This window comes from Capra hircus, chromosome 8 (assembly GCF_001704415.2).
Source record: "Capra hircus breed San Clemente chromosome 8, ASM170441v1, whole genome shotgun sequence".
Taxonomy (NCBI): domain Eukaryota; kingdom Metazoa; phylum Chordata; class Mammalia; order Artiodactyla; family Bovidae; genus Capra; species Capra hircus.
Window position 1 is genome coordinate 101,921,457 of NC_030815.1, and position 27,340 is coordinate 101,948,796.

General features: G+C 43.3%; 1 protein-coding gene across 2 annotated transcripts; it reads right to left on the reverse strand.

Annotated features, from left to right (window-relative positions):
* On the reverse strand, window positions 1-27,054 carry LOC102169183 (major allergen Equ c 1). Of its 2 annotated transcripts, none has more exons than XM_018052609.1 (6): window positions 26,105-27,054; window positions 25,536-25,672; window positions 24,725-24,798; window positions 707-811; window positions 246-347; window positions 1-50 (listed from the first exon to the last, which is right to left on the reverse strand). In XM_018052609.1, exons 1-6 carry the CDS (start codon window positions 26,195-26,197, stop codon window positions 13-15), a joined length of 549 nt encoding a protein of 182 aa, XP_017908098.1. In that variant the 5' UTR covers window positions 26,198-27,054; the 3' UTR covers window positions 1-12. The 2 variants fall into 2 exon arrangements, with proteins under 2 accessions (XP_017908098.1, XP_017908099.1); XM_018052610.1 differs by lacking the exons at window positions 24,725-24,798; window positions 25,536-25,672; window positions 26,105-27,054 and adding exons at window positions 1,833-1,906; window positions 3,239-3,375; window positions 3,726-3,818.

Consider the following 27,340-nt stretch of genomic DNA (forward strand, 5'->3'; position numbering starts at 1 on the left):
CAAACTGCAGCCCTAGGCCACTCCATTCCCTCGCGCCTGGAAGCAGCGATCTGTAGAGGCAGAGAAGAGCACATTCAAACACCAACCCCAGTTTATTTCCCAGAACAAAACCACTTGATTTTCCAGGTTAGGACAAAGGGGACTGAATGGGGGTATTAACTTCTCTTGGATTTCTCCCCTCAGTAACATTCCTACTCAGCAACATGGGATTTCAGGCAGAGAAAGCCAGAGATAGCTCAACTTACCCACTTTGGTCAGGTCAATAACGTTTTCCTTAACAATTCCATACTTTTGGCAAATTTCCACAAACTCGTTCTTGAGTTCTGGACTCGTATCTGGTTCTCGGGCTGTGGGAAGAGTAACAGGAGCTGCTTTGTCCTGTTTCCTGGTGATGGAGGCTCATGAGAGGGATGGGTCTCTGGCCGAGTGGGAAAGTGAATGGCACTGATTACGTGCTTAGGCACAAGTCTCAGGGATGGAAAAAAGTCTTTCTTGAATGTGACACCTTTAGGATATCTTTCTGGCACAGTGAGAGAGTCATCATCTTCCCATCACTGAGCCTGAGAGATTTTACCAAAGGGGAACATCCATCTTTAATGAGGAGAAAGGTCCCAGGGTACAATTGGGAAGTCCACTCTGTCTCCAGGCTTCCTTCCTTCCCTGGCCTCCCCACCCCAAGATGAGCACCAGCATGAAAATACTCTACCATAGAGCTCTAGCAGTTGGTATGAGTCGCTGAAATTCTCGAGATAAAAAATAATATGGTGACTATAGTTCACCTGAAGTATGCGAAATTTATTATTTCCATCATCTGTGGAGAAAACAGAACACGGCTCAGAATTTCTTTGGTCTGTGGGAAAGAAGTGAAACCCTTTTACCTGTTCTCTCCCACAAAACAAATCCTGGAAGAAATAGAAAGTGATGTCTACTGCCTTCCATCTGCATCTCTCTAGGCTTCTTGAGGCAACTTCTAAGGAACACTGATGGAGTGACCATTAGGGGTAGAAAAATTAAGCCACAGCAGTAACTTCCCCTCTATCCTGACACCTGAGACTCACCTACCTCTCTCAACCATCTCTGCCAACTATGTGCCTCTGTCTTCTCTACAAGCCCCATTGGCTTTATATACCCAGTGCTATATCCTGAATGATACGCTGTGGCAAGGGCCTTTTGACACTGTCAGAAAGTGGGGCAGGGAACTACCCTGGTGATCCAGCGGTTAAGAATCCATCTGCCAATGCAGTGGACACAGGTTTGATCCATGATCTAAGAAGACTCCACATACCTCAGAGCAACTAAGATTGTATACTCTAGAGCCCACAGTCCCAACTACTAAGCCCATGGGGTGCAAGTGCTGAGCCCAAGAGCCCTAAAGCCCTGAAGCCCTGAAGCCCATGATACACAGCAGGACATAAGCTGCCGCAATGAGAAGCCTGGGTGTTGCAATTAGAGAGTAGTTCCTGCTTGCTGAAACTAGAGAAAGCCTGAAAACAGCAGTGAAGACTCAGTGTAGCAAAAATAAATAAACAAACATAGTTTTTAAAGTAGGCAAGGAATGAGAAGCTGTCCTTCCAATTTACTTTTTTATTTGCCAACTTCCTTTTGTTGCAGGAAGTACATATGACTGAGGTGCTTTCTCTGTATGATCCTATTACATGCCAGGCACTGGCTTTGACACACACATTTCTGCCAAATTCAGGATACTGGTTATTAGATGGCCATGTTAGATTATCATTATGCATATCAAGAACTGATCAACATCCTGGACCTTAGCAAATTCCTTGCACTTGGAAGTAGAATTTTGAAAGATTTTTTTTTTTAAACATACTCACAGCTAATAGTATATACGCCATCCTCTCCTGTGCTGTCAGAAACCAAAGGAAGCTCAGTACACACTCCGTTTACCCTGTAAAACAGAATGAGCTGATGCCCAAGAGATCCTGATGGGATTGGCTCCCTCACATTCTACCTGTAACTTGAGTTTCCCATTCCACTGATCAGCTGTTAAGCACTTCTATTTACATGATTTCACTTCATTTGGTACCTTGAGAATGAGTCCACTTTTCTATCGCTATGCCTCTAACCTCTTCCCACTCTTACTATTACGACAGCTACTCATCTAGAGAATTAGCTGGGTTCTGACCAACTTCTCACATAGTGACTTACAAACATCACCTCACTTGATCCTCACAAAAACACAGAGAGAGAATTGTATCATTGTCTTTTACTCCAGAGAAGACTGAGGAAGAAAGAGATGAATTTTCTTGGTAACTCGGAGATTCAAGAACTAGATAGGGTATTGATTCTGAATCCTGTGCTCTTAACCTGTGCTGTCTTTCCAGGCTACTAATGATCTGAATCCCCTCTGCCCATTATCTCCTCTACTCCCACAGGAATCAAGTCTATGCCCTGACCAGTAATGATGAAGAAGCTGAAGTTGAATGGTTCTCTGAAGACCTATAAAACCTTCAAGAACTAACACCCTGAAAAGATGTCCTTTTCATTATAGGGGACTGGAGTGCAAAAGTAGGAAGTCAAGAGATACCTGGAGTAACAGGCAAGTTTGGCCTTGGAGTATAAAACGAAGCAGGTCAAAGGCTAACAGAGTTTTGTCAAGAGGACACACTGGTCATAGCAAACACCGTCTTCCAACAACACAAGAGAAGACTCTACACACGGACATCACCAGATGGTCAATACTGAAATCAGATTGACATATTCTTTGGAGCCAAAGATGGAGAAGCTCTATACAGTCAGCAGAACAAGACCAGGAGCTGACTGTGGTTCAGATCATGAACTCCTTGAGTTCAGATCAAGAACTCAATCTTCAAGAAAGATTGAAGGCAGGAGGAGAAGGGGATGAATAGGATGAGATGGTTGGATGGCATCACTGACTTGATGGACATGAGTTTGAGTAAGTTCCAGAAGTTGGTGATGGACAGGGTAGCCTGGCATCCTGAAGTCCATGGGGTCGAAAAGAGTCAGACACGACTGAGCAACTGAACTGACCTGAACTCCGATGTACCTGTATTCCTGTCCCAGTTCTTATCTCCAAATCTAGAAAAGTCACAGGTTTATGTTCATCAAGCCTTGGGTCAGTGCTAGATGATGGACCCTGATTTTAGGTACAGATGCAGAATGTATGCATACGTGTGTGTCTGTGTGTATGTGTGTAAAGGTCCAGGACCATATCCAGACTTCTAGGTTTCCTTTCCCAAGCAAAAAAACCCATACTTACTTTGTATGAAATTTAAATGACAATGAAGAGTTTTCCAAGACATCGATGTGTTCCACAAAAACTCTCATGCTACCATTTTCTTCTATCTTTTCCCTGTGGTCTGAGGCCAAGAGAATGGAATACCACTCCCCTGCAATCTAAAATAAATTAATAAAATGATTGGGTGAGAAAAGAGGAAAGGAATACAACATGAACCCTTGTCTCCTTGAACCCTGACATCTGGGCCAGGACCGTCATCATGGTGAAGATGAAATTAGACTCGGGTCGATTGGCACTATATCGAGGACTCTTTCCACTGTTCACTGTACCTCCTGTAAGTTGGAGCTTCCCCAAGTGTTGTCACCTTTTAACATGGTACCATTGCCCTTAAACTTCCCATTTCCTCTACTATATCAAGGAATTCCTGCCCTTACAGATTGCCAACCTGCTTCGGAATCTCCCAAACTATCCTGCAAAATTCAAAGTCATTATGCTTCCCTGCCCTTACCTTTGGAATATCGAAGTTGCTTCTCACAACATCAGAGGTTCCCTCCTGGGCACAGACTAGAGTCAGCCCCAGACACAGCAGCAGCAGCTTCATCTTGGCAGGAGACAGACTGTCTTCTCTACCGTCACTGGGAATGAGTCTCTTCTTGATGGTGGCTTGGCTCCCCAGGGCCTCTTTTTTAAAATCTGCTCCAGGTCCAGTTTACTGTCCACAAGGCTCCACCTCACTTCCTCCCACAATGTGACATGGGCTGTCATTCACTTAGGTGAGGCCAAGGACTGTTCCTGACCTTTTGAAACTTGGCAACATCATCTCTTTTAGATCTACTTAGTGACCTTAAACTCCTCAAAACAAAAACTCAAGAAAAATAGTGGAGGCTTGAAAGGGCTGCCTTGTGGAACCAGATTTAACTGTGGATCTAGCTTAGAATCCAAACTCCAGTTACATGTGGCAGAAATGGAGTCTTACCAGGAAGTGCGATGTTTGGAGACTCTGTGTCTCAGTGGGATTTGGAGAGTCATTGGTTCTGATAGCCTCAGAAACAAAGAAACTGTCTCTGCCAAAAGTGAGAGTAACTATCACAAAGCATTAACACAGAGTTGGTTAAAATGGGGTTGGATAAAATATTAACGAAGTCTCTAAAGTATGGTGTCTGATATTCCGTGCATTTAAATACCTTTGCCTTATACTCTGAACTCAACCCCTGTAGTCTTTCCACACAATGACTGAGCATTTAATCACCCTGTGTACCTCACCATTCTTAGGTTCCATAAGATAAATAGAGAAGTACAAGATTTCTTCTTCCTTTAAGCAAGTTTCAAAGAAGATGGGGAAATGCTTCATATACTCCGTAAGAACTTAATCCTACAAGCAAGAAAATAACTCCACTGAGTGGGGCCAAGTCCAGACCATCATCGGTTAGCAAAGGGGTGATGGCAGGAGGTAGTATCATGCAGAAAGTGCCTAAGTGGACTTCCCTGGTGGTCCATCAGTTAATCTGCCTTCCAATAGAGGGGATGTGGTTGGATCCCTGTTCGGGGAATTAAGGTCTCATATGCCACAGAGCAACTAAGTTTATGAGTCACAACTACTGAGCCTTAACTACAGGGTCCACCTGCTTGTAAGACCCAATACAGCCAAAAATAAACACATATTTTATAAAATGGAAAATGCCTAAGAACACAGGTTTTGAAGTCATGGAGACCTAAGCTTCCTTCCTATCTCTGCCATTTTGATGCCATGAGGACAGATTTAAGATCTCTAAGCCTCAGATTCCTCATCATGGGGATAATTACACCTGCCTGTGGGTCACTGCAGGGATTCAGTGGAACTCTTTGTGTGGAACCCTCAACAGAATGTCCAGCACATCTTGGGCTAGTGGGTCAGAGGCTTATTCCTGGAGACAGCAGGACTTGGGGTGGGTGTTGAAAGCTAGGGGGGCACTCCAGAAGTGCAGAGCATGTGGGAAGAGCCTGGCAGGTGAGAGGACAACGTTGTGTTAGGATCCTTGACTTTCAACTGGAGCTTGTTAAAAGTTACAGCACGTTCTGCCTTGCTCAGCAGGTCTGACTCTGTTTGAGCCCACGACTGTACTCCATCTGGCTCCTCTGTCCATGGAATTTCCTAGGCAAGAATACTGGAGTGCTTTGCCATTTCCTTCTCTAGGTGATCTTTATAACCCAGGAATTGAACCCAAGTCTCCTGCATTGGCAGGCGGATACTTTACCGCTGAGCCACCAGGGAATCGCAATGGTCCCCTTCTGCACCCCTAAAAGAGAGAGTGACTGGTGTCATGAGAGGAGCGGGCACAGGCAGTGGACCTAGGAATTGTGGCATTCTATCTATAGTTGTTTTAAAAGTTTTCCCAGGGACTTCCCTGGTGGTCTAGTGGTTCAGACTTTGCCTTCCAACGCAGGGGACATTGTTCCCCTGGTCTGGGAGCTAAGACACCACGTGCCTTATGGCCAAAAAGTAAAAACATAAAACAGAAGTAATACAGCTACAGATTTTTATAAAAATAGTCCATATTTTTTAAAAAAAAAGTCATCCCAGGTCCCATGTGATTATTACTGCTGCTGCTGCTGCTGTTGCTGCCAAGTTGCTTCAGTTGTGTCTGACTACTAGCTCATGCTTAACTGATATCTAGTCACTGATATTTTGTCATCATAGGTAGGTTGTGGGTTTTCAAGCCCCTGGGATGGAAGAACTGAATTTGATAAATGGTAGCAAAGGCTCTGGACTTTATTCCCCTCATTTGATTCTTTCCAAGAATGGAGGGCAGCCTATAAGCAACCAGGTTTGCACAATGGGCCCCACTTTCCCTGGACTGCGGTGCGAAGGGAGAGTGAGCTACCACTGCTTCACACAGGATTACAACCCCATTCCACCACCACTCCCAACCCTTAGAGCTCCACACTATAACTTTCTGCTGCTGCTGGAGATGTCTTTCTCCTTCTGCTTTGAACCCACCGTAGCACCTGATACCTAGAATCACCTCTGGAATGACTGAACCTTAAATCCTGTCTTAAAAGCACTAGAATGTGATCAGTTGTGTCTGACTCTTTGCAACCCCATGGACTGTAGCCCGCCAGGCTCCTCTGCCCATGGGATTTCCAGGCAAGAATACTGGAGTGGGGTGCCATTCCCTACTCTGGGGGATCTCCTGGCTCAAGGATCGAACCTGTGTCTCTTGTGTCTCCTGCTCTGGCAGGAGGATTCTTTACCACTGGCGCCACCTGGGAAGCCCAGAAAGCACCAAGGATTCTAGTTTTGAGAAATAACCTTGTAGAAAATCCTTTTGTAAATAAGAATATTGCTTTGGGGCAGTGACTTCATTGTTAGCTCCTGGTCCACAGGAGTGGAGAGAGGGCAGAGGATTGAAATCTATGATCTGAGGCCCGTGTTGTGGGTGATCTTATCTTTTGATACTAAGATCTGAGTTGACTGTCCGTGACTCTGGTTATTCACTTCCATTTCAGATCTACCTCATTTTTGGTGGTCGGCTCAAGCACTGCCAGGACAGCCTGTATTCACTGAGATAGTAAGGTCAGGGCTTCAAAAATACCAAAGGTGTGATGCAGTTCACCTAGCAGCCTGGTGAGAGAAGACCCAGTCAAAACCAAAGCTGCACTAATATTAAACCAATCAGGGGTGATGCTGGCTTTACAGTAGGATTCCCTTAAACAATATTCCTGAATTGTGCTTAAATATTTGTGGTAGGAGTTGTAAATTAACAATATAAAACACTCTCACAACTTGTAGATTACCAATAAATATCACAGTTGAATGAATTATCAACCTTTATACTGTGAAAGAGAAGGGGTAGAGAGATGGGGAAAGATGAGCATGAAAAGAAAATAGAAGAGTGACAAGCACTGATGCTGGCATCTCTCAGAAGATGATGTAAGCACATGCAGAAGGATTCATTTTACAAAAGTTCACTTGTTCCCCATAAATGGTGAACACGTCTATCAAAGAATGCAAGACATACAGGGTATTTGATGTAGAGCAGTTTTGTTTGTGGTGTAGCAAGGTGCTTTAGTAGACAGTGCTACTAAAGTAGTTTTGAAAAATAATGATTCAGAATCTGAAAAGAATAGAAGTATATATACATATATAGCTGAATTACTTTGCTATACATTTGGAGCAACGCAACATTGTAAATCAACTATGTGCATGCATGCTAAGTCACTTCAGTTTTGTCAGACTCTTTGTTACCCTATGGACTATAGCCCACCGGGCTCCTCTGTCCATGGGATTCTCAACTATACTTCAATTAATAAATAAAGGAAAAATAATTAAAAGCAGAAATTGACCAGATCGCACACAAAAAACAATGATTGAAGTTAACTACCATTACCAAACACCTGCTCCACACACTGGGCTTAGGCATTTTGGGGGCCCAAAGAGATAAAATAAGGGCTGTGTCTTCAAGAGACTCCCAGCCAGTGTGAGGATAAATTGAAAACAATTGAAATATAAGGTAAAAGGGGAAAAATTATATCAGGAAATAGAGAATCCTATGGTAATGTACAAGAGGAATAAAAAGGAGAAAAAGAAACCATGATTTTGTCTCATCAAAGCCTGACCGACCACCTAACTCCAGGATCAGAGCCAGAAGAATGCTTCCCCTTCAGAGCAGCAGTTTTATCTACAGACACCAACTTCAACAGACCACAGTCCTCTCCTGGCCCAGTGGAGAGGGAAAAGGAGGCTCCCTGAGAAGCAAAGACTTTGTGGAGGCAGATGAGTGAGGCTGATGAGACAGTCTCAGGCAGTACAACAGAGGCAGGTGACCAAGTGTACATCCTGTCTTCGTTGCCATCTGGAGAGCTAGCCTCGGGGTTGCCTCCTTTACGGGATCAGCTGAATATGGTCCTCATTTTTGTTAGGGCTTCCCAGGTGGTACAGTAGTAAAGAATCTGCCTGCCAATGCCGGAGGCCCAAGAGTTGAAGGTTCGATCCCTGGGTTGGGAAGATCCCTGGAGTAGGAAACTGCAACCCGCTCCAGTATTCTTGCCTGGAAAATTCCATGGACAGAGGAGCCTGGTGAGCTGTTGAGGTCCTTTAATGGACCGGAACCTGGTGGTCCAGAGTCGACGATAAGAAAGTAAAAGAGAGAGAGAGAAAGAAAGAAAGACACGGGGACCCAAGCTCTGATGGAGCAAACATGTTTTATTCAACATTGTGTGGATATTTATACTGTCTTACAAGGTAGCTATTTTCATCAGAGATAAAATCAAAACTTACAAGTTATCAAGGAAACATGAGGTCATCTATATGAAAGAGAGAGGGTTTAAATAATCACTTTTACTGTATGGTTCATAAAAAGGAAAGAGGGTTGTAAATAGTTACTTTTCACCATATGGAAAAATTAACGAAGGAAATGCATGCATTCCTAAGCCCAGGAGTAGCCTGCTACTCCACTTAATTCCTAAATATTCAGGAATTAATAAGGGACAGAGGATTCATGACAGATCCAAAACAGCACACAGGAAGCCTCCTACTAAATGCTTCCTGACAGTGAGCTACAGTCCACGGGGTCTCAAAGAGTCAAGTACAACTGAACCCGTGAGCACACATGAACCAGTCATTACAGAGGTGGCTGCCTATGCCTTAAACACTTAGGGGTAATCTTTTAGGAACAGAGAAGTAATGTTTAATGCCTCAGTTCAAACATGGCGTTGACATCTGAATCCAAACTACTGTATTACAGTCAACTTGCATCTGTTATTTTTATTTTTAAGATGATTAGACTTGAGTAAACTTAGAAACAACTGGCAATCAAATAAAGAAGGGCTGTTAAAGACATATTTGTTTAAGCATGGAATTGTTCCATAATCCACTTACAAAGGCAGGTAGTTACTACGGCAATATATCTTGCAGCAGTACAGAAACCATCTGTACTGGGGACAGATAATTAAAAAATAATATTTTGCTGACATAGAGTAAATATCAATGAGTATTAAACAAGTGCTTTATAAATATTATTTCATAGAATCTTCATAATAGATCAGTATGATAAGTATTATTATCCTGTTTATAAAGGTATAAACTAAGACTCAGGTTAAGTAAACTTACCAAGATCACACAGCGAGCAAGTGGGAGAACCCATATTGGAACCCAAGACTGTCTGTTCCCAGAGCTCCTACGCTGACTGACTCCATGACACAGATTGAGGCTTGATGTTTCTGACACAGAGGACAGATGGAACAGGAATAAGTAATGCTTTAGACCCTAAGGGATGTCTGCCTGGTAGTTACTACTGAAGAAGTTACATGTAGATTTCCCCAAAATGTGACACTAGGGACATAGCTGAGAGTCTGATCAAGTGGAGGGCAAGTAGCAACCCTTTCGGTCAACAAATACTTGATGCGTGAATGGATAATTTGAGGGGTACTGCTCGTCTAATGGGGCTTCCCAGCTGGCTCCATTGTAAAGAATCCTCCTGCCAATGCAGGAGATGCAAGTTCGACCCCTGGGTCAGGAAGATCCTTGGAGGAGGAAATAGCAACCCACTCCAGTATTCTTGCCCAGAAAATTTCCATGGACAGAGAAGCCTGGTGGGTTACAGTCCACAGCGTTGCAGAGTCAGACACAACTGAGTGAGCATGAACACAGGCACTTCTAAAAGGAATTAGGGGATGCTTCCATACCAAAAAAGCAGACACTATGTGCTTCCATTTGTGGCAACAAGTTAAGTACCTGGGACCCACCCACTGACTGAGCATGCGTTATTATTATTCCACTTTTAAAGATAGAGAGGACATAGATAGATTCTTATTATATTCCTTGCCTTAGAGCTGAGATGAGAAGGTACAGTGAAAGAGATTTGAGAGCAACAACTGAGTGGGGCGGGGGTGGTGGGGGGGAAGCTTTTTACAAATCTTTTCCTGGCCTTAAAGCAATGGGGAGATGTGGGCATAGCTGTCAGTTTGGGGAAGAGGTATAGCAATATATGTATCATACAAGATGACGACAAATGTAGGAATTTATTTGCTTTTGTTGAATCAAGAGTCATATTTTTCTACAAGAATCTATGAGTTAGGACCTTACCTGCCAGTCCAATGGTCAGGGAGCTAAGATCCAACATGTCTCACAGCTAAAAAACCAAACATAGAACAGAAGCAATATTGTAACAAAGTCAATAAAGACTGTAAAAATGGTCCACATCAGAAATGTCTTAAAGAAAGAAAAAAAAAAGGTGTGAATCAAATCAGTCAAACCAACTTGAGGAAAGTGAAAAAAGTAAAGCCCAGGCACAGGCTGTCTCCTGAGCTCCCCTCACACAGTCTCTCCTTTACTTCTGAATCCTGTAAATCTCCTCTTCCATTTTAACCTGTATACACAGAGACCTCCAGTGCCTTCCAATAGTCTTTCAAAGTCTTCCCTGGTGGCTGAGATGGTAAAGAATCTGCCTACAATGCGGGAGATCCGGGTTCAATCCCTGGGTCAGGAAGATTTCCTGGGGAAGGAAATGGCAACCCACTCCAGGGTTCTTGCCTAGAGAATCCCATAGAAAGAGGAGCCTGATGGGCTATAGTCGATGGAGTTGCAAAGAGTTAGGCACAACTGAGCGAGTACCCCTAGTCCCTTCAGCTAACCCAGAGTCAACTCAGAAGACTGGATCACATTCCAAAAAGCATTCATTTCCATCCATTTCCCTCCATCTGGCCAAGTCTTGTACCTACTATGTCAGTAGCTTCTTGAATCTTAACTTTTTTTTAAGACCTCCTAGAAGGCTAGACAAAAATGGAGTGGCAATAGCCAGTGTGGCCAGGTTGTAGGAGGTGGGGAGGAAGGGTCATGGATTCTCTGCTCTTCTCTCAAGGCTGACTGCTAAACCTGTGTGTGTGTGTGTGTGGGTGTGAAAACTAGATATTCAGAGCATAGTGTTTTGTGAAGAGATTTTTCTGAACCAATCACATTAGAGTTCCCATTTCTCCAATTCTACCAATGGGAAAGATGCTAAAGGCCCCACATTCTTTGGTCTGAGCTGAAACGCACTCATGAAAATATTACCACCAGACAAGGGAGAAAGAAGCTGGGCTCTCTAATCTTTCTGGTGCAGGTCCGGAAGGCCACATATGGAGGAAACAAGCCTGGCATGCCTGCTTGTGTCACACTGAGCAGTTTCACCTGTTGGATACTGCAGGGAATAAAAGAAACTCCTTGACTTCAACACGTTTCCATTCTAGAGGGAGTGGGTACAGGCAATAAACAAATAAATACGGAAGGCTCACCAGGAAAGATGGGGAAAGAGTGCTACTTAGACTTGGAGTTTGGAGGAGTCACCCAGGAGCCAGGAGGCCGTGAGACAGTGGGTCATGCCGGCATCTGGGAGATGAGTGTTTCACACAAAGGAAGCAGCAAGGCCTGGGGTCCAGAGGTGGGCTTGCTCATGGGGTGTCTGAGAAAATCTGTGAGGAGCTAGTTCAGCTTTAATAGAAACATGGGGAGAGGAAGGTCGTTGTGTTAGGTTGTGGGAATTCTGGCGGCTGGATAATCCCCATCAGCGCTGCTGGCCAGACCTTATTTCCCAGGCCAGAAAGTGAAAGTGAAAGTGAAGTCGCTCAGTCGTGTCCGACTCTGCGACCCCATGAGCTGTAGCCTACCAAGCTCCTCTCTCCATGGGATTTTCCAGGCAATAGTCCTGGAGTGGGTTGCCATTTCCTTCTCCAGGGGATCTTCCCAACCCAGGGATCGAACTCGGGTCTCCCACATTATAGACAGACACTTTACTGTTGTAGCTACCAGGGAAGTCCAGGCTCTCCTGAATAAACTGTGACTCCGTTTTCTTTCTTACCAAGTGGTTAGCCAATTGTTGTTCAGTTGCTCAGTCGTGTCCAGCTCTTTGCAACCCCATGGTCTGCAGCATCCTAGGCTTCCTTGTCCTTCACCATCTCACGGAGTTTGCTCAAACTCATGTCCATTGAGTCGGTGATGCCAGTAATTGTCTATTATTTATGCAAGAGATAGATGGGCTCCAGGTCAGACATTTAGAACCGGCCTCCTGTTTACATTTCATGGGGCACGAAGATGTGGGCTTCAGGCTGGATATTGGCCACTATTAGCATTTCCTGAGACAAGAGATGGTAGGGCTCCAGTTAAGACACTGACAGTCAGCCTCCAGTTTGCCCTCCAAAATAGAAGGAACAAAAGTAACAGGGTAAATAGCCAGTGTTTGTCTCTTGCAAACATCTTATGGGGACACTCATGGCAATAATCAAGGTAAGAGTCAAGGCAGGGACATGGAGGTAAAACCCTGTTGGAGTAAAGGATTAAGGGATCTCAGCTCTCACCTCTTTCAGGACAAGGGAGACGCTACACAAGCACAGAAAGGCTCCCTGTGAGTCAAAAGTCAAGGACTGACTCCAGGCCGTAACGAGTCTTGCTCCTCCCAGAAGCCTACACTTCAAGATCCATCTTGGTTGAGGGATGCAGGCGTATCCAGGGGAGGGTCCTTGTGTAGCTCAGGTGTGGAAAAAGAAATCAGATAATTGGCCTGAAGGAAAACAAAGACACGGAAGAACTGATCTATATGAACGACTTAACCATCTCTTTACTGTATTCCTCCTCACTAGGGCGATGCCCACACCCTTCTCGCTAGGTGTGCATCTCTGCCTTGCTTCTGTCTCATCCAAACAAATTCAATTTGGTGGGCAGGGAACAATTCCTGGGCAGGAAATTAAAATCTCGATTCATGCTTCCACTCACTGCTGCAGTGATAAATGCATTTTTCGCTGAGGGCAAAGATCCAGGGGAAAATAGCTTCTAGCTTCTAGCCTCTAGCCCTTGCTGGTCTTGGGGCTAGGATCTCTGGTTCTCATCCAGGCTCCCCAGGTTCAGTTCCTGGGCAAGGAATTAAGATCTCCCTTCATACCTCCACTCACCATTGCCTCGCTGAGACCATTACTACCAAAAAAGAGTTATCACACATTTTGATATCACACAAGAGAAGACTCTACACATGGACATCACCAGATGGTCAACACCAAAATCAGGTTGATTATATTCTTTGCAGCCAAAGATGGAGAAGCTCTATACATTCAGCAAAAGCAAGACCAGGATCTGACTGTGGCTCAGATCAAGAACTCCTTATTGCCAAATTCAGACTTAAATTGGGAAAGTAGGGAAAACCACTAGACCATGTAGGTATTACCTAAGTCAAATCCCTTATGATTATACAGTGGAAGTGACAAATAGATTCAAGGGATTAGATATGATAGATAGAGTACCTGAAGAACTATGGACAGAGGTTTATGAATTTGTACAGGAGACAGGAATCAAGACCATCCCCAAGAAAAAGAAATGCAAAAAAAAGCAAAATGGCTGTCTGAGCAGGCCTTACAAATAGCAGTGAAAAGAAGAGAAGCAAACAGCAAAGGAGAAAAGGAAAGATATACCCATTTGAATGAAGAGTTCCAAAGAACAGCAAGGAGAAGTAAATCCTGAATGATTAGTGCAAAGAAATAGAGGAAAATAATAGAATGGGAAAGACTAGAGATCTTTTCAAGAAAATTAGAGATACCAAGGGAACATTTCATGCAAAGATGGGCTCAATAAAGAACAGAAATGGTATGGGCCTAACAGAATCAGAAGAGGTGGCAAGAATACACGGAAGAACTGTACAAAAAAGATCTTCACAACCCGGATAATCACGAAGGTGTGATCACTCATCTAGAGCCAGACATCCTGGAATGTAAAGTCAAGTGGGCCTTAGAAAGCATCACTACGAACAAAGCTAGTGGAGGTGATGGAATTCCAGTTGAGCTATTTCAAATCCTGAAAGATGATGCTGTGAAAGTGCTGCACTCAATATGCCAGCAAATTTGGAAAATTCAGCAGTGGCCACAGGACTGGAAAAGGTCAGTTTTCATTCCAACCCCAACTAAAGGCAATGCCAAAGAATGTTCAAACTACTGCACAATTGCATTCATCTCACACGCTAGTAAAGTAATGGTCAAAACTCTCCAAGCCAGGCTTCAACAATACATGAACCGTGCACTTCAAGTTGTTCAAACTGGATTTAGAAAAGGCAGAGGAACCAGAGATCAAATTGCCAACATCCGCTGGATCATGGAAAAGCAAGAGAGTTCCAGAAAAACATCTATTTCTGCTTTATTGACTATGCCAGAGCCTTTGACTGTGTGGATCACAATAAACTGTGGAAAATTCGAAAGAGATGGAAATACCAGACCACCTGTCCTGCCTCTTGAGAAATCTATATGCAGGTCAGGAAGCAACAGTTAGAACTGGACATGGAACAACAGACTGGTTCCAAATAGGAAAAACAGTATGTCAATGCTGTGTCACCCTGCTATTTAACTTCTATGCAGAGTACATCATGAGAAACGCTGGGCTGGAAGAAGCACAAGCTGGAATCAAGATTGCCGGGAGAAATATCAATAACCTCAGATATGCAGATGCCACCACCCTTATGGCAGAAGGTGAAAAGGAACTAAAGAGCCTCTTGATGAAAGTGAAAGAGGAGAGTGAAAAAGTTGGCTTAAAGGTCGACATTCAGAAAACGAAGATCATGGCATCTGGTCCCATCACTTCATGGCAAATAGATGGGGAAACAGTAGAAACAGTGACAGACTTTATTTTTGGGGGCTCCAAAATCACTGCAGATGGTGACTGCAGCCAGGAAATTAAAAGACGCTTACTCCTTGGAAGGAAAGTTATGACCAACCCAGACAGCATATTCAAAAGCAGAGACATTGCTTTGCCAACAAAGTTCCATTTAGTCAGGCTATGGTTTTTCCAGTAGTCATGTATGGATGTGAGAGTTGAACCGTAAAGAAAGCTGAGTGCCGAAGAATTGATGTTTTTGAACTGTGGTGTTGGAGAAGACTCTTGAGAGTCCCTTGGACTGCAAGGAGATCCAACCAGTCTGTCCTTAAGCAAATCAGTCCTGAATATTCATTGGAAGGACTGACGTTGAAGCTGAAACTCCAATACTTTGGACACCTGATGCAAAGAACTGACTCATTGGAAAAGACCCTGAAGATGAGAAAGATTGAAGGCAGGAAGAGAAGGGGACGACAGAGCATGAGAGGGTTGGATGGCATCACTGACTCAATGGACATGAGTTTGAGTAAACTCCGGGAATTGGTGATGGACAGAGAGGCCTGTCATACTGCAGTCCACGGGGTTGCAAAGAGTCTGACACGATTGAGCAACTGAACTGAACTTACACATTTTGAAACCAACAAAACAACGCTTCTGAAATGCTAATTTTTAAGAACAGCAGCTAGCATCCTGATTGGCCCACCTCCAGGAGCAAACAGTTTCAACTCAAGTTTTGTCCTGGGACAAGAGAATCAAGTGACAAAGTCTTCTAAGCCAAGAATAGAGATTTATAGTCTTCATCATTGTCCCTGAAACTCCAAAATAACCTCAGGGTGTCCTGGTTTAATGTTTACTCTGGAAGTTAATTTGATATTTATCTAAATTTCCTCTATTCAGGTTGAAGGTATTCATAATATTTGAAGGGGTGTGATAACAGGACAACTTAAAATATCTCCTTAACCCACAATCCAATAATTTCAAGTCTATTTTATTGAAAGCCTCCTGAGGGGTTCCATTTGACAAACTTATTTATTTAGAAGAAAATGTAGTACAAATAACTATAGTAAATAATAGTCAGGGGAAAGGCCATGATGTAGAAAAGGGAGTCAGCAGACATTTCCTAAAAGAGCCAGATAGTAAATATTTTAGACTTTATAGGCCAAGATTCAAAACTGAAGATATTATATATTATAGATATTAATATAATAATAGAGAAAATGTATTTCCAAATTTTCTGATACAATTAAAAATATAATATTGAGTACAGTTTTGAAAAACCATGTATCAATTAATAAGAACGAAATTCTGTTTTGGAATAATATTTTGCTTAAGTGGGCTTAAAAGTGATTGTTTCTAATATTACATCAATTGCAAATGTTCTTGCCTCATGGGTTATATACAAACAGGCACTGAACTAAATTTGGCCAATGGGCCATAGTTTGCCAAACTTTGGTACAGAAAATATGATATCAATGGTTTAAGTATTTCTGGAGATTCTGGATAAAGAATGAGGAGTAAGAAAAGAGAGAGAGGTGTAAGGACTGGAAGAGATACATTGACATGCAGATAATATAATCATATATAAGTACCCGTAAAACCAACAGAATCCACAGTGTTAGGACTAATTTTATTACACCTAATGAAAAATTTCATCAAGGTTGCTAGAGAGATCTTACAAAAATCAGTAACATCTCCCTATACCAGCAAAAACTCATGATAATAACTAATTGTTGAAAAAACAAAACAGATAAACAAAAAAACTGTGAAATATCAATCAATAGATAGGAATTAACAACCAAGAATACACCAGACAATCACTGAGGAGGGTACTTTAAAACTCTAAGACGAGACTTGAAAGCTGATCTGAATAAATTTATAGATACCAGGCTTACTTGGTTTTGGCCCAGGGATCCCCATGTCAGACTTCTGACCTCCAAAGTGGTAAGAAAAGAAACTTGTGCTGTTTGAAGCCACTAAATTTGTGGTTATTTGTTGCATCAGAAACAGGAAACGAATGTAGGACCCATTTCTCCTGTCCAGCTGCATGCCAAGAATGCAGGCATGTATGCTAAGTCGCTTCAGTCATGTCCAACTCTGTGTGACCCCATGGACAGCAGCCCACCAGGCTCCTTTGTCCATGGGATTCTCTAGGCAGGAATACTGGAGTGGGTTGCCGTTTCCTTCTCCACAGAATAGAGCTTCCTAATTGTATCTTTGATATAGCAGCAAAGTTTCCTAACTCTGTTAGTTTTCCTAACATAAGCGTTTAACTCTTGGAAGGGAGTGGCACATATGATCTACTGTGCAATCCTACCTCATGCTACCTGCATTTGGAATATTATTCTGCGCTGCTCTTTACAGTGGACTTACTGCCCTTCCTTGAAGTGAAGTTGCTCAGTCATATCCGACTCTTTGTGACGCCATGGACAGTAGCCTACCAGGTTCCTCCATCGATGGGATTTTCCAGACAAGAATACTGGAGTGGGTTGCCATTTCCTTCTCCAGGAGATCTTCTTGACCCAGAGATTGAACCCGGGTCTCCCGCATTGTAGGCAGATGCTTTATCGTTTGAGCCACCAGGGAAGTCCACTGCCCCTCCTTAAATCAACTCAATGTGTTACAGGACCTGGGAGCAAGTTTATGCACACTGAGGTGGTAGGAGGGTGATACAGAACAAATAAAAACACAGTTTAGGATTTAAATATCATGATGGAAAATCCTCGATGGAACGTTGCTGTGTGGCTAGCCTCCATCCCTGAGCCAAATGGACAAGGAAGCAGTGTAGCTCCCCCTGACAGCTGACTCTGATTTGGGCTGGGACCCGGGACCCTTTGCTGCAGCCCTTGCACCTGGACAAACGCCTCCTCTAGTAACAATACAAAGAAACCATACGAAGCTAAAAACATAGCTGCAGGCATGCACAGTCGGGGTAATTATAAACAGTAAGATACCAAAGGCCACAAAAGCCTGCTTCTAAGTGCTAAGAGCCAAAGCAGGGTACACAGAGCCACCAAAGGGGTAAGCTAACCATCTAAGCCACGCTCTTACTGGAGCCCCGGACCAACCCCTGCTGTTATCCTGGGTAAGGAACCAGTTCACCCTCCCTCCAGGAGTGACTAGGGCACCTGTTCCTTGTTCTCACTCCCTCCTGCAGCATGAGTCCCCATAAAGCCTTGCCAGAACTCCTTGTGGGGCTTCTTATAAAATTCTACTGAATAAGAGTCCGAGGACCTAAACCAGTAACAATTCCACCATAATTTTCATTTGATCCCTGATTTCAGTAGATGTTCTAGAAAAATAAAAACTAGTTCAGTGTTTTGAGACATCCCTGGTGGGACTCCATGCTCCCAATGCGGGGGCCCTAGGTTGGACCCCCAGTCAGGGAACTAGATGAGTTCATATGCTGCAACTAAGAACCGGCACAGCTAAATAAAGAAACATTTAAAAAAAAACACACACACACAACAACAACAACAACAAACACCTCAGTGTCTTTCTCACTGTGTGTTTTGTGGGTGAAATGATACACAACTGATTTGGGTTCATTAGCAGGATGATAGAATAGGAAGTGCCAGCCCACATAACCCCACAGATACACCCATTTTAACAACCACTCATGGGCAAGAATACATTTATGAGAGTTCAGAAGTACAACAGAGAGGTTCCAGCATCCACACTGAGCAACAAAACTGAAGAAAGTAAGAAAGTTTCACTTTACCTGTGTCCCCTGTCTCCCATGATGACGTAGCACAGGCATCTCTGGGAGCTTGTTTAACAGTAGCAGGCTCTGATTTAGCGGTCTCAAGCCCCATCCCCAGACCCACTAAATCAGAGCCTGCTAATGTTTAACACGATCTGCAAGTGATTCGTATACACGTGATAAGAAGCACTGTGTGATCATACTTATAGGAATCCATAAATAAGTATTGCATTGTTCTGTATGTTATTTAAAAGTTATATAAATGATGTCATACTGCACATATCATTCAGCAACTGGCTTTTTTCACCTTTCAATTTGCTTCTGAGCTCTAACAATGTTAATATAGATCTAGTACATTCCTTTTCACATGTTGAAGAACACTCACATTTATGTCGCTGATAAGAAAATCTTTTACGGACTTAATGAAATTGATTTTAGTTTACTAACAAGATCCAACCAGTCCACTCTGAAGATCAGTCCTGGGATTTCTTTGGAAGGAATGATGCTAAAGCTGAAACTCCAGTACTTTGGCCACCTCATGCGAAGAGTTGACTCATTGGAAAAGACTCTGATGCTGGGAGGGATTGGGGGCAGGAGGAGAAGGGGATGACAGAGGATGAGATAGCTGGATGGCATCACTGACTCGATGGACATGAGTCTGAGTGAACTCCGGGAGTTGGTGATGGACAGGGAGGCCTGGCATGCTGCGATTCATGAGGTCGCAAAGAGTTGGACACGACTGAGTGACTGAACTGAACTGAACCCGTACTGAAATGAAGCAGGACCCTGTGGTCCTTGCCCCCTGCCCCATGTCCTCTGCCTACCTTTCATCTGTGGAAAGCTATAGTCAAAGAATACGTTTCGTCAGAGAAATGAGAACATGCGGAAACAAAGGAGAAGAGTCAAATGAGACCAAATAATAATAATGCAGTCATTAAGCATATTCAGTAACCTTTAGTTCCTTCTCAAGGACTACAGATAATATTCGGAGCTATATCCTGTGAGCTATCTTTTAGATACTAAAACCCCCACTAGATTGGAGAAGTTAATTACAGGATGACCAAACTGTAGCTGTGACATAAGCTGCCACAATTTCAAGAACTGACCTCAAAGAAATAGAAACAAACCCATCCTGGAACTGAAGATTAACTGTACTTAAAACGATATCAAGATGACACTGGTCAGACCACCGATGACAAACTTGAAGATGACTGTCAGAGCTGACTGTGTTGTTTCTGTATGTAGACCTCTCCTTCAACCTAGAAAAACTCTTTCCCCACTGGTTGTCAGTAGGGGATGGGTGGGAGAATCAGCCTTTGGACGGATGTCCATCCTCCCCTTCCCGCACAATTGCCGGCATATGAATAAAGCCTGTTCTGGCCTCTTTACCCACATCTTCCCCGTGATTTCTATCTTTTCACTTCTTTGGAAAAGGCCTGCTCTGTTTCTGATCCGCAGACATCTTCATTCCTTGCTTTTGAGTGTCTTTAACATTTTGTGCTTTATTTGCATATTATCTAGGGCTGAGGGTCAGGTTTCAGTGTGAGCTCATCTGTCCTCTTGATCTGGGAACCCCTGAGAGTCATTTTGTGCTTCCGCATCAGCTGTAGTTTCTGGACATGTGGCACGATACAGCCATCCCCCATCACCCACATGGCCCTCCCGTGCATTGGTTACTATTGCTGTCAATGTTCTAAGCATTCCCAAGGATATGCTAGGCCACACCCTTCTGTCTCTTAAAGGCTTCTTTTAAAAATGAGTGATCCCAGCATGACTGGTTGGATTTCTCCATAGCCTTTTGTCATATTTCAGCAAACCGGACAAGGCCTTAAGTAAAGACTAATAAGCCTGAACCTAAGACATTTTTCTGACCTGAAGGCAGAGTAATATGGGGAGAGTCAGATACCTGGAAAGCCCTCTTTGTTCATATAAATCGTACGTTCGTAAGGAGTGAGTCATTTTTTTCACACAACTGCTACCCATACCCTGCTCTGCCACAACACTCATGTGTGACTCTTACATCGTTTTCATTATCGGCTGATGTTGGCAAAGGGTTACAGCTGAAGGAGGATATTTAATTTCCCTTCCTCCAAAGCCTGTAAGCTCCCCAAGAAGAGACCAGTAACATTTAGCCTCACTGATACCTCCTGACCATATTAAGTATAGAATGCTGAAGATAAGTATTGATCACATTTCACGGAATCTCACTTAACATGTTCACAGTAAAAAAAGCAGTGATTGAAGGTTTTCCAAGAGTATGAAAAGACACTGACCAAGAGAAAAATGATATATGATACAACTTATGTGTGTAATCTAAAGTATGGCACAAATGAACCTGTCTGTGAAACGGAAATGGAATCATAAACATAGAAAACAGACCTGTGGTTGCCAAGGGGGATAAGTGATGAGGGAGGGATAGAATGGGAGTTTGGGATTAGCAGATGTAAGCTATTATATACAGAATGGATAAATGTCTTACTTATAGCACAGGGAACTATACCGAATATCCTGCGATAAACCATAATGGAAAAGAATAGGAAAGAGGATGTGTATATATATATGTGTATATATATATGACTGAATCACTTTGCTGTACAGCAGAAATTAACACTGTAAATCAACTATACTTCAATAAAATTTTTTAAATGAAGAATTTGAAATTAATAGCAACTTACAATGATAATTTTTAACTTAGATATCATAGATGTGTTTCTACAAAATAAAAGCATTTGCCATACCAGAAAAAGAAAGAAAGGACACTGACAATCTCAGAGGATGGATGAGTGAGAGAAGCTGGGTTGTAAAGTCGTATCATAAAAACATGTTGAGCTGGTGTCAGCCCCAGCAGCAACGCTCTCTCAGGACCCTCACTGAAAAAGAGAATTCTAGGATGGAGCAATTTCTAGGGCAAGTCTTACAGTTTACCAGGTCACTAAGAAATGGGCAACTCAAAAGATCAGTAGCACTCATCGGGACAGAGAATTATTGCAGACGAGGGAAAATCCTGAATCTCAGGGAAGGTTCTGAGAGGCTAGGGGAAGATTCTGGTCACAAGGCCTCATTTTCTTCCTGTCACCCCACGATTCTTACATAAACGAAGAAAAACCACATGACTGCAAGGCAAATCATTTATTGAGCAGGTTGAGGAAGGTCTTATTCATGGTCCTGTTGTCCTGAATGGGGCAAAGGAGATCGGAAATCTGGAGGAAACTTTGATTCTCAGTGAGCTGCTAAGTCTTCCTAGATAATTAGGGAATATCCTGAAGATGCAGAGACGGTGCCTTCCCGTGCAATCGTGGTGAAAGTCAGGTCGAAGCACTTGTCATAAGATGATATGGGAACCATGGAAGAGAAGATTCTGGAGCCCAAACGAGGTGGCACTAAATAAGCAAATGAGAATGAGAACACAAAAGCTTATTAAGTGCTTCTCAGACTGAACTGAGGATGAAGAGAATTTCTATTACCAAAAATACGTTGAAGAAATAGTCATCAATCTGCATTCTAACCCATGCTATTTGCCAGAATAGGGGAAAGGAGGGTGTTAGTGATTCTTTTCCTGTTTTTCTCCTATTGTTGACCCCATCTTAACCTGCCCCAGAGCCTGTGAAGAGTGGAAGCAATGAAGGATGCTAGGTTTATTTCTGCCATCCTCAGCACTGGAAGTTTTAAAGTATTTTTGACAAATTGGCAAAAGCCATAGCAATCTTTTATTAAATGCTGACTTTATGTAAGCCATAGTTGCTAAGACTTTCACCTACATTATCTGAATGAAGCCACACAATAAATCTGAGGCAGGAAACAGATAAGGAAACTTGTCAAGAGTCTATTTTCCAGGTTGGAAGACAACTGGAAGCCCAGACAGCTCTATTCCCAGATTATAAGTTAAGAATATGCAGAGATTGAAGGAAAAAATTCTTTCCATATATTGGAGGGTGAGATGGGCTTTCAGGATTTGAAGATGGACCACAAACACAGAATGTATTTGAGTTTCATATTTGCACCCTTTTCCCATTTAAAACTGTAAGTCCTACTGATTTTTCCCACATTATCAATTACTGAGCCCTTTTCTCCAGCATTATATTCACACCGATTCTGTAAGGTAGACCTCATTGTTCCCCTTCTAATTGCTGTATCATTTGCTAAAAAACTCATGGCAGAAGTAGATCCTGAACCCAGGTCCTCCAACTCCAAATTTCAAGCTCTTCCTACCAAATTATTTTTATTGTGATCTTTTAAATCTCCTCCTGTAATCCCCTAATGCTTCTGGAATCCTGGGCCACCCCGTCTCCAGCAGAGCTCACCAAACTGCAGCCCTAGGCCACTCCATTCCCTCGCGCCTGGAAGCAGCGATCTGTAGAGGCAGAGAAGAGCACGTTCAAACACCAACCCCAGTTTATTTCCCAGAACGAAACCACTTGATTTTCCAGGTTAGGACAAAGGGGACTGAATGGGGGTATTAACTTCTCTTGGATTTCTCCCTTCAGTAACACCCTACTCAGCAACATGGGATTTCAGGCAGAGAAAGCCAGAGATAGCTCAACTTACCCACTTTGGTCAGGTCAATAACGTTTTCCTTAACAATTCCATACTTTTGGCAAATTTCCACAAACTCGTTCTTGAGTTCTGGACTCGTATCTGGTTCTCAGGCTGTGGGAAGAGTAACAGGAGCTGCTTTGTCCTGTTTCCTGGTGATGGAGGCTCATGACAGGGGTTGGTCTCTGGCCGAGTGGGAAAGTGAATGGCACTGATTACGTGCTTAGGCACAAGTCTCAGGGATGGAAAAAAGTCTTTCTTTAGGAAAGACACCTTTAGGATATCTTTCTGGCACAGTGAGAGAGTCATCATCTTCCCATCACTGAGCCTGAGAGATTTTACCAAAGGGGAACATCCATCTTTAATGAGGAGAGAGGTCCCAGGGTACAATTGGGAAGTCCACTCTGTCTCCAGGCTTCCTTCCTTCCCTGGCCTCCCCACCCCAAGATGAGCGCCAGCATGAAAATACTCTACCGTAGAGCTCTAGCAGTTGGAACGAGTCACTGAAATTCTCGAGATAAAAAATAATATGGCGACTATAGTTCACCTGAAGTATGGGAAATTTATTATTTCCATCATCTGTGGAGAAAACAGAACATGGCTCAGAACTTCTTTGGTCTGTGGGAAAGAAGTGTAACCCTTTTACCTGTTCTCTCCCACAAAACAAATCCTGAAAGAAATAGTTATATCTACTGCCTTCCATCTGCATCTCTCTGGGCTTCAAGATGCAATTTCTAAGCAGCACCAATGGAATGACAATTAGGGTAGAAAAATTAAGCCATAGCAGTAACTTCCCCTCTATTATGACACCTTGGACCCACCACCTCCCTCGGCCATCTCTGCCAAATGTCCTCTCTAAGCCCCATTGGCCTTATATACCCAGTACTATAACCTGAATGATATGCTCTGGCAATGGCTATCAGATATCATCAGAAAGTGGGCCATGGAACTACCCTGGCGGTCAAGTAGATAAGATTCCACCTGCCAATTCAAGGGATCAGGTTCAATCCTTGGGTCCAAGAAGATCCCACATGCTTTGGGGAAACTAAGATCGTATACTCTAAGGTCCACATGCCCCAGCTACTGAGCCCACATGGTGCAATTACTGAGCCCCTGAGCCCTAGAGACCATGATCCTCAACAAGAGAGAAGGCACCACAATGAGAAGCCATGGGATTCTCCAGACAAGAATACTGGAGCTGGTTGCCATGCTCCCCTCCAGGGGATCTTCCGAACCCAGAGATCAAACCCAGGTCTCCTGCATTGCAGGCTGAATCTTTGCCCAACGAGAAGCCTGCTCATCACAAGTAGAGAATAGCTCCTGGTTGCTAAATCTAGAAAAAATCCAAAGGCAACAATGAAGACTCAGTGCAGCCAAAATAAATAAATAATTTATTTAAAGTGGGTAAGGAATATGAAACTGTCCTGCCAATTTACTTTTTTATTTGCCAGCTTCCTTTTGTTGCAGGAAATACATATGACCAAGCTTTTTTCTCTGTCTGATGGTACTGTGTGCCAGGCACTGGCTTTGACACACACATTTTTCCCAAATTCAGGATATTGACTATTAGATGGCCACATTAGATTACCTAAACAAATATATAAGGAACTTATCAAATCCTGAAGACATTGGAGTAAATTCCTTGCAGCTGGAAGTAGAATCTAGAAAGACTTTTTTTTTTTAACATACTTACAGCTAACAGTATATACGCCATCCTCTCCTGTGCTGTCACAAGTCAAAGGAAGCTCAGTACACACTCCGTTTACCCTGTAAAACAAAATGAGCTGATGCCCAAGAGATCCTGAAGTGATTGGCTCCTTCAGACTCTACCTGTAACTTGAGTTTCCCATTTCATTGATTAGCTGTTGAACATTTTGGATATAGTTTCCAAAGCGCTTTTATTTACATTGTATCACTTCACTTGGTACTTTGAGAATGAGCCCACTACTTCTACCCCTATGCCTCTGTCACTTCCCACTCTTACTGATATGACAGTTACTTGTCTAGAGAATTAGCTGGGTTCTGACCATGTGCCAGTTTCTCAGATAGTGCCTTACAAACATCACCTTGCTTGGTCCTCACAAAAAGACACGAGAGAGAATTATATCATCCTCTTTTACTCCAGAGAAGACTGAGGAAGAAAGAGGTGGATTTTCCTGGTGACACAAAGACAGTCAGAACTGGATCGGTGGTTGATTCTGAATCCTGTGCTCTTAACCTGTGCTGTCTTTCCATACTACTAATGATCTGATACCTCTCTACCCCTTACCTCCTCTGTTCCCACTGAAACATATTCCTGTCCCAATTCTTATCTCTGAAATCTAGCAAAGTCACAGGTTCAGGTTCCCCAATCCCTGGGTCAGTGCCAACGATTTTATCAAGGATGGGCCCTGATTTTAGTAAAGGCCCAGAATACATGCGTGTTCACGCATGTGTGGGTAAAGCTCCAACATCATATTCAGTCTTCTGTTTTCCCTTTCCCAAGCAAAAAAATACACACTTACTTTGTATGCATTTTAATAAACAAAGAAGAATTTTCCAAGAGACTGATGTGCTCCACAAAAAACCTCATGCTACCATTTTCTTCTATCTTTTCCCTGTTGTCTGAGGCCAAGAGAATGGAAAACCACTCCCCTGTAATCTGCAATAAATCAATAAAATGATTGGGTGAGAAAAGAGGAAAGGAATACAACATGAACCCTTGTCTCCTCGAACCCTGTCCTCTGGGCCAGGACTCCCATCATGATGATGTGAAGATGAAATTAGACTCAGGTCAATCGGCACTATATTGAGGACTTTTTCCACTGTTCACTGTTCCTCCAGTAAGTTGGAGGTTCCCTAAGTGTTGTCACCTTTTAACATGGCACCACTGCCCTTTCTTAGACCCAGATCTGAAGCCTCTATTATGTCAAGGACCGCCTCTCCTCCCAGAGGGCCACTCTGCTTCAGAATCTTCCAAAATGCCCTCCAAAATCCAAAGTCACTATGCTCCACTGCCCTTGGGTGAGTGTGGGGCTTCCCTCATAACTCAGTTGGTAAAGAATCTGCCTGCAATTTGCTCCCCTGCCCTTACCTTTGGAATATCGAAGTTGCTTCTCACAACATCAGAGTTTCCCTCCTGGGCACGGACTAGGGTCAGCCCCAGACACAGCAGCAGCAGCTTCATCTTGGCAGGAGATAGCGCTGTTTTCTCTACTGTCACTGAGAGTGAGTCTCTTCCTGATGGTGGCTTGGCTCCCCAGGGCCTCTCCTTTTATATCCACTTGGGGTCCAGTTTACTATCCACAAGGCACCACCTCTCCTCCTCCCACATTGTGACATGGGCTGTTATTCCCTGGGGCGAGGCCAAGGACTGTTCCTGACCTTCTGAAATCTGGCAACTTCATCTCTTTTCGATCTACTTAGTGACCTTAAACTCCTCAAAACACATACTCTAGAAAAATAGTGGAGGCTTGAAAGGGCTGCCTTGTGGAACCAGATTTAACTGTGGATCTGGCTTAGAATCCAAAATCCAGTTACATGTGGCAGAAATGGAGTCTAACCAAGGTAGGGACTCTGTGTCTCAATGGAATTCGGTGAGTCACTTCATTTTGATAGCCTCAGAAACAAAGAAACTGTCTCTGCCAAAGATGATAGTAGCTATCACAAAGCATTAACACACAGTTGGTTAAAAGGGGGTTGGATAAAATAGTAACAAAGTCTTTAAAGTATGGTGTCTGGTATTCAGTACATTTAAATTCCTTTTCTTTTTTCTCTGAACTCAACCCTTGTAGTCTTTCCTTTCCACACAATGAGTAAGGAAGTGTGTAATCACTGTGTATCCCTCACCATTCTTAGGTCCCATAAGATAAATAGAGAAGTACAAGCTGCCATCCTTCCTTTAAACAAGTTTCAATGAAGGTGGGGAAATGCTTCCTGTACTCAATAAGAACTTAATCCTACAAGCATGAAAATAACTCAAGTGAATGGGACCAAGTCCAGACCATTGTTGGTCAGCAAAGGGCTGATGGTAGGAGGTCGTATCACGCAGATAGAGCTTAAGGGGACTTCCCTGGTGGTCCAGTGCTTAAGAATCTGTCTTCCAATGCAGGGGATGCGGTTCGACCTCTGGTCGGGAAACTAAGATCCCATATGCCAACAGAGCAACTAAGCCCATGAGCGACAGCTACTAAGTCCATGCGCCACAGGGGCGGCAACTAAGGCCAGATGCAGCCAAAGGTAAAGAATTTTTTTTTTTTTTTTTTTTGAGAAAGGGGCTCTTCGACTGGCAGAGCAATGCCTGCAACATCTGCTGCTGCGTGGGTCTGTG

Excerpts from the sequence above, each read along its gene's own strand:
- LOC102169183 (XM_018052609.1), bottom strand. The coding sequence starts at position 26,197 with ATGAAGCTGCTGCTGCTGTGTCTGGGGCTGACCCTAGTCCGTGCCCAG. Across the intron at positions 25,673-26,104 it reads GCAACTTCGATATTCCAAAG|ATTACAGGGGAGTGGTTTTC; the intron begins GTAAGGGCAGGG and ends GATTTATTGCAG. Across the intron at positions 24,799-25,535 it reads TTTATTAAAATGCATACAAA|GGTAAACGGAGTGTGTACTG; the intron begins GTAAGTGTGTAT and ends TTTGTTTTACAG.